The sequence below is a fragment of the Aplysia californica genome, unplaced genomic scaffold, assembly GCF_000002075.1.
Source record: "Aplysia californica isolate F4 #8 unplaced genomic scaffold, AplCal3.0 scaffold00462, whole genome shotgun sequence".
In the NCBI taxonomy this organism is placed as follows: Eukaryota; Metazoa; Mollusca; class Gastropoda; order Aplysiida; family Aplysiidae; genus Aplysia; species Aplysia californica.
This window is the reverse complement of record NW_004797732.1, coordinates 66,856-74,931: the sequence shown is the minus strand read 5'-3', so window position 1 is coordinate 74,931 and position 8,076 is coordinate 66,856. Positions and strand designations below refer to the sequence as shown.

The following is an 8,076-nucleotide window of genomic DNA, read 5'->3' as shown; positions in this document are numbered from 1 at the left end:
ACCACAGGCGCCCGTCCACCCCGCAGAACAAGTATTTGCCCATCGGTTTCACAGAGATCATTAACTTGATTCAAGGTCATCCCTAGGATACATATTATCGTTGAGCTGTCGTAAGCGGTGAAACTGCACTGTATCTTTCAGAGATCAGTATAACAGTAACACCGAAAACAGTTTTTAAACTATGGAATTGTAGACATTTTACGCCCCCATCAACACTATTTAGATCCGTCAGGAGGGGAACTTCTTCGTCTCTACTTGAAAAGAACAACCCAGGCTGAGAGGGATACAAACGTCTTAGTAAAAAGTCGGAAAGTCCATAAAAATTCCACCAACACGAAAATCGAACTCAAGTCTCTTGCGTGAGATCGCAACGCGCCTAACTGCTACATCACAGACGTCGGTTTTGAAAACTGGCAAAAGGAGAAGACGGTATACAATACGTCAACTAAGTGTAGTAATCAGCTACATGGCTTGTGTATAACTGGTACTTTTCAGGCATTATGAAACCGAAATAATAAATTGTGACCAAATAAATTAATGAGGTATTGGAATTCAAAGGATTGGAGAGAACAGCAGGTTTTTATTGCACATGGCTGCCCAGATCAAGCAAGGTTACAGTTTTATCTTACAAAGCATATTATCCTTTCCATAAAAGCAACAAAGCAATTATAGATATACATGTATAGACAAACTATTGAGAGCAGCTTTCAGAAAGTCAGTATTCTTTCTTTGACGTCACTGTTCCTAAATTTATGGCCCAAAAATTAACTTCCAAGACATTTGAGAGAAGGAGGTGGAGGGGGGTGGATTGGTAAATGTTGTGAGCTGTAACTGCCATTGCAATATCATTATTACATGACTAAGTTTATGTATGATAATGCTACGCTTAGATATGAAGCGGAATTATTAAAAAAAACCAATATCACAACTATTCTAAACAAAAGCTGAACATCACACAGAAACTTATATTGACCATAACGACACACGTTTCACACAATGTCACAAACAAGATAATTTTAATTTAATTTTACATATTTTATTCGTGATTTTTTAAATGAGATCATGGAAACGATTCACTTCCAAAGAGGATGGGTTCGAACTTCCACAAATCCGGCATGCCAAAGTGAGACATGTTCACGTTGGTGTTGCTCCACTGGAAGGCTGGCACGTCGGTGTAGGTGGGGCCGCCCACCGCGGAGAAGGACATCTTTCTGAACAGTTCGAAGCTGGTCACCTTAGCGTCTATGCCCGCGTGGCCGTGGAAGCTGAGCGCGGGAAACGGGTAGGTGCCGTTTGGTAGGTTCAGGTCTGAGCGGGCAGACACGGCGTTCTCGGCGCTGTACGGAGGGTTGCAGTCACACCTGGGAAAATAGTTTTAGTCAAGTTGAACGGTTTTTGCAACACTAGTATGTCATATAAATGCCGAGGGCTCCCGTGGTTTAGAGGTTCGGTGTTCGCCACCTCTCGTTCAATAGGTCCCGGTTTCGAAACCTGACAGCGACGGAAAGTTTTTTTTCTCTAAAATTGTATCCTCCCCCCGCCTTTCCATGTTCTCTTGTCACGTTCGGTCATTCTGCTTTCATACCCCCCCCCCCTCCCTACTCCTCTGGGCTCCTCTCTCCTTTACTCCTGACTCTGTCTACTTCTACATCTGGCTACTTCCTAGAGTTATCTTTCTGCCACACTCTTTATCTTAGGGGGTTCCCATTAGCGCCATTGGGTCGCGTCGTTCGGGTTGGGTCGTTTTATGGGGGTTTCAGTACACACTACAACCCCGCTGCGATTGTACCCGATGGCTTCTAGGACTCCTTTCCTCAGTTCCCTGTTGCAGTGCTGCAGCCGCTTGGAATCCCATAAACATGGGTTACATCTATAACTTTCTATTATCAAAGATCGTTCAAGGCAAGATATTTCACTAGGCCTAAAAAGAGTCCGCTGAAGTCCGCGCATTGCTTTAGATGGCACTGCAGTATTTGTTTTGAAGCTCTCTTTCGTTTCTCCAGAAGAAAAATAGGAATAGCACAGTTTGTCAGTTTCGCTTTTATTGTTTCTCACACAAGTAAGGTAACTCTGTTCGCAAAGTCCGCACTTTTTCGAAGAAGGCGCAACCGGATTTTGAGGTTGCACAAGGACACGTGACTTAGCCTTGTCGTGATTAGCTGTAAACCACCCGATCGCGCGACTCGAAGACCGGAAAACAAACGGGTTCACCGACCGAGTTGATCGGTTTGTACCACAATGGCCGCTTTGCGCCCACACTTTGGCTAGTCCCGATTATCAAATCGACCCGACCCGACCCGACTTGGCCCGATCGCGCTAGTGGGCACCCTTTAATAGGGCAGGTAAGATCTGACGCCTAGATTTCTCAGAAAAGGGGGGAAAAATCTCAGAGATCATGTGCGCAAGCTGTGCACGCTAAAGATCCCTTGTTAGTCATCAACTCAACAAGAGTAGGCTTCAGCCGCCACCTGGGCAAAATTCAAAATTCAAATCAAAACTTAAAATACTCTAGTCAGTATAAAAACATGTAGATTACCTTCAAAACCAGAATGTGGCTGCCTGAAAGCAAACGGCCCAACTAAATAGGAAAAAAAACCCCACATATTATGTAAAAATCAGTTGCACTGCAGGTTGAAGAACCAGCAGGCGACTACCCCTGAGATCCAGCAGGTAATCCAAAGAAGAAGAAGACATGGGTGTCGAAGAGTAGATGTTCATTAATTCGTTAACTACATTTTAAAAAGACAATTGAAATCAAATAGTTAAAGACTAATTTATTTTTAAAAATTAATGTATTCTCCAGTACAACGTCAAAGGTTCAAATGCGCAATTAATCAAGAAATCAGTCGACGCAGAGTGTCCTATATCAGGGAATCCGTCCAGCTCTAAGGTCTTCGTCTCCGACTCACAACTCACCTGGCCAGAGGGTCCTTGGTGAAGTCGTTGTACCTCATGAGCGCCATCATGGACGGAAGGTCCTTCACCTTGCCGTGGTCACGTCTGTAAATCTTGGCTCTGGGATGTTCCTCGTAGTCCCACCAGTCTCCCCACTTCTCCACCAGATCTCCGAAGCCTGCCTCTTTCCAAATCCTGGAGAACACAAAATAGCGATTGATAATTGAAAAAAAACCCAACAACAACCCCAAACAAACAACAACATGAGCGGTCAACACCCCTTATAATACTGTTAGTTAATGTATGACGCGAGACCTCTGAATTTAACAACTTTCTCTGGTAAGACCAAACCAAATGGGGAAAATTCATGTAAAGAGCCTTTTCTTAGGATAGCTTCGTTTTCTATATCTGTTCTCTAGATTTTTGAAGAGGAAGTCGTTTGGTATTGTCTTATCTTCTTTGCGTACTAACAAAGAGACACAAAACACCTACACAGAAATCTAACCCCGTTTTGAGGCAGGATAATTTATATGCTGCCTTCCTCGTAGCATGGAGCCAAAAATATAGGACGACTCTCATGGCAACAAATTATTTTCTAAAGTTTCAAATAGGTACATTAAAGATAGTCCAATAAAGTAGAGAAAAGAAAGATAAAACTTGTTCTGGGTGTTGACATCCGTAACCAGCTGAAAGACAAGAAAATTTTAAAGTGTTGTCAATGGAAAAACCATCCAATTCCTACAGCATGAAAAAGTTCTCAGGAGTATCAGGTATCGAATGGTGCCTCTAATGCCACACAGAACCTTTCCTCTTCGATGAAATCGCATCGTATAATATACACTGCACAACCTCCGATCACTGAAAAAAAAGACTTACACGTCGTTGTAGGCAATGTTGTAACTGCCGAAGAAGCCATCTGAGTAGAGCCTCTCTGTGACATCCTCGGAAGCCACGAGCCCAGGGATCTGTTCTGTGACGTAGACCATGCCAGGGGGCGCCTGCGTGCCGCCGGGGACGAACATTTTGTAGTCGACGATCACGTATTGATTGTTGTAGGTGCCGCTGTTGCGCGCCGCGAAGATATCCGTCCAGCCCTTGGAAGTTACAGCAAGTCTGGGAGATGGTAAAAGAAAACCCCCCACAAATCTTTTACTTTCCGCAACGACACAAACTTAATCTTTTAGAAAAATAGCTGCTCCCCGATCTGAGTGGAATACAGCATCCCAGAGGGGGAATAATGGATAAAATAGATTTCCCGTTTAGGAAACTGAACGAACTTTTAAATGCAGTTTAATGCTATGGTCAAGGTTTACAATTTTCTTGCTTTCCATGATTCCTGATAGGAACAAAGAACCAAAACTATTTCTTGTCTCTTGTATAAATTAATAGTGCTCAAACGGACTTAAGTGGGTTGCTTGTGACACCGACGAAGTGGATCAGATAGGATGAGCAAGTAGAGCAGACAGATAGGAGAAAGTAGAGGAGATAGAAGCAAGTGGAGCAGACAGATAGGAGAAAGTAGAGGAGATAGAAGCAAGTGGAGCAGACAGATAGGAGAAAGTGGAGTAGATAGAAGCACGTGGAGCACACAGTTTACCTGTTGGCAACAGTGACCCTTGCTGCCTCAAGCACAGCCTCTGGGGTCACAAACTTCCAGAGGTTGTCGTTGTAGTTGCCGATAGTTGTCTCCAGAGACATCAGGCCAGAACTCAGCACGTAGAAGTCATCGCCTGAGCTGGTCACCGCAGGGTACGAAGAAAAACCCTTAAAAAAGTAAGTGCATGGGTTTAACATGGAATGGTGGTATACTTTATCTTCCCCATAGTATTCCTATATGGCGTTGAGACCTGGACTTTCACAAAGAAAGAAGAAAGACTTTCACAAAGAAAGAAGAAAACAAAACAACTGCGTTTTAGATGTGGTGCTACCGCAGAATGGCCAGAATAAGCTGGAAAGCAAAAAAGACTAACATTGAGGTGTGTCAAACTCTCTACACAAGACAAACCCTGCTTAACAAAATAAAACGTACAAAATACAATACTTTCGTCACTTAAAACGACACAAGACCATTATGAAAGAGGTGCTTGAAGGAAAGATATGGGGCAGGAGAGTGAGAGGAAGGCAAAGAATAACATGGATGGACAACATTAAAACATGGGCTGGCCTGGATATACCAGAACGAACAACGGCAGCTCGCGACCGTGAAGGATGGAGGGTCATTACATGTCAACCTCTGAGTCAGAGATGGCACTTCCAGGATATCCAGGACGGGTTTAACGCCCCTTTCAACACTATGGTTTTGGACTTTTTAAAGGAGAGGCGGGACCTCCGAATTTAACGTGTGTCTCCGATAATGACATGCCAATTTGATGGATTGAGAGCATTGAAAACTCCACAAAACGACTCGAGTTCAGGAACTCCTAGTCTAGTATTCGAACTAGTACTATTTGCTCCTTAGTCCAGCATGATATGAACTGAGCAAACGGGGCTTTTTTAAAAAGGCTGAAAACGTTGGAGTTTTGGATAAAGAGAAGCACAAAGAGTAAAAAAGTTTAGTGCTTGATAAAAAACATCAACAAAACAAAACAAAAAGAAAAAAAGACAACAAATAAAAATATGACATACGGGCATTGTATTCGACACAGAAAGTTGGAGTTGTTAATGAACCCCCCCCCCCCCCCCCCCACACACACACACACGGGAATCGAACTCACGTCTTCTGCGTGAAGTCTGCAGTCATACAAACATGACAGAGAGGGAGAAGAAAGAAGTTCTTTAAAAACCAATGCGATATGTTGTAAATGGGAAGATAAATCTGAATCTTACAGAATAGCGCTCGTCAGCCTCACGCTTTCAAGAAGCCATAAGAGATATTTGTACTCATGTTATGTTGTTGTTATCGATCCAGCAACAGCTGGACATTTGTACTCATAAGTTGTAAGACTTCGTAATTCATTTTGATGCATCATAACTAATAGGCGAAAACAATTCCAATTCAGTTTACTGGTCGCATCTCTTCATATATTTTTAATAAATACTGCCCTACTTAAATATGCGTAATACTATTCATTTTCAAGTCACACTCACCTTAAAAAAAACTTACAATGTTGCTAGGGGCGTTAAACCAACTCAAGTTCATAATTTCCAAGTCCCACAATTACTACCATTTCCCTATTCTATTCGGTTTCCCACTTCTGTGATGAGGTACCTACCTGTTGATAACCTGGGATTTTCTCTTCTGAGGTGGCGTTGACCCTGAAGTTGAGCTCATACATTTTCAGCACACGCAGCATGGTGTTCAGATGAGACCACGTGACCTGTGCAAAAAGTTAATTTTCAGGCTGTTGATGACATCAGTATGCGAGCTTATATTTACTGTCGTAGGTAGTGACAATAGCTACATTGATAAAGATAATGTCAACAGCTACACTAACATATACAAACAACAATGGTTACACTGACATAATACATAATAATGATAGCTACATTGGCATATAAAGAGACAATAGTTTCATTGGTATATAAAGAGACAATGGTTTCATTGGTATATAAAGAGACAATAGCTACATTGGCATAAGGACAATAGCTACAAGATAGGACATACCACCATTTACAACGAATATAAAAATTGCAAAGTTGTATAGGTTTAACCCCCTTTCGACACAGTCAAGAATCAGGTTGTTTAAGAGGCGGGACCTCGGAATGTAACGTCCTTCTCCTCTGATAGACCCAGCCAAATGGATGGAGCGCCTTAAAGGCCCCTCGTCCCTCAACTCCCCCTCCCCTTTTTCCCCAAGTTCAAAACACCCATTTGGGAATTTGATCTAGAGCCATCCACTCTGTGGTTCAGCATGGCCCTTACTGAGCAAACGGCGCCACAAATGATATGCTTATAAAAAAATAATATACTGACTTGTGAGGAGAAGAGTTCCTGATAGCCTTCGGTCAGTTTGATGAGGCCAGAACAGTGGCCGGGTCCTGGAGCGGAGATCTTGTCGGTCCTTTCAGAGGGGTCCTTGAGGGCTTCCATCAGGTCCTCGATGTCACCTCCGACCTGGTAAATGAAGGTTGGCGTTTTTTATACACTATTGATACAATTTAGATAATCTAGGAAACGAGTTTCGACCCTGTCGGACAGGACCAGTCCAGGTTCAGAGGGATACACCATCCCAGCAGAAAGACCACGAGATACACGATAAAAATTATCTAAACATGGGAACTGAATTCGAGTTTTCTGCGTGTGACTGCGACGTACCGAACCGCTACACCACAGACACCGGGTTTCTATCGACCTACAGTGAGAACAATAAATCCATTCTAGGATCCTGAGCAGCGGGTCAAACTAGTAAATAGAGGGTACGCAACGGAGTTCCGTAATGTACCTAAAGCATAAGGCAAAATGCTTGGTGAAAGTAAATACAAAACAACATCATCATCATCCGGTGCCTTGCCGACTGGCATGGGCGATCATGGACCTCCACTTCACTCTGTCTTGCGTTGCAGCAATGGTGTCTGTTGTTTTTGCTGCTCCTAGCCATGTTGTCATCTTGTCAAAACAACAACAAACAGGTAAAGCCTTCAATGACCAACCCTCTCAGACAAAATAAAAAGTGTTGCTATGAACCATGACGAAAACATGGAAAAGAATGCTCATTACTGCGGTTAAAAAATACTCTTCCAACTCTTTACAACCACATTTTGAAGCTGAAAATGTTATTGTGCTTCCAGTTCATATTGTGTATTCCCTGAACCAACCTGCATCAGATAAACAATTCCGAAAGTGTGGATGTCAACCTCCTTCTCGTGGCGGCTGTATGAAACTTGACCTTGGTTCTCGAAGGCGTCCTGTATACCCATGATCTGTACCAGGTACAGGTAGAACTGGTACCAGAACGAGTCAGGGTTATGAAAGTTATCCTTGGCATAAGCAATGTTGTCGTCGAGGAACTTCTTTAGTCTCAGGCACAGCTCTGAGTATGGCTGAAAGAGGAAATTAAAACATTTCACTGATATTGATAAAGAAGATGGTATGGAGAAGAGGGGAAACAGGGGATGGGAACAGGGGAGGAGGGGGAGGGGGACAATAATATGTTAGGACGATTTTGGATACGTACGTATAATTGCAAATTATGTCTTTTACGTATAAATTCACAAACTTTGGAAAAGTTAGCAGGGGGTGGA

The 8,076-nt window shown here is 43.0% G+C and overlaps 1 protein-coding gene across 1 annotated transcript in view; it reads right to left on the bottom strand.

The window, feature by feature from the left end:
• Positions 1-565: 565 nt before the first annotated feature.
• Positions 566-8,076, bottom strand: part of LOC101860040 (putative phospholipase B-like 2) — a gene marked incomplete in the record, with an annotated part of 12,337 nt that continues 4,826 nt past the window's right edge. Inside the window, 7 exon segments of the mRNA XM_005105286.3 lie at positions 566-1,361; positions 2,917-3,090; positions 3,772-4,008; positions 4,493-4,659; positions 6,108-6,212; positions 6,809-6,949; positions 7,651-7,875. Coding sequence (XP_005105343.2) covers positions 1,061-1,361; positions 2,917-3,090; positions 3,772-4,008; positions 4,493-4,659; positions 6,108-6,212; positions 6,809-6,949; positions 7,651-7,875 — 1,350 coding nt within the window.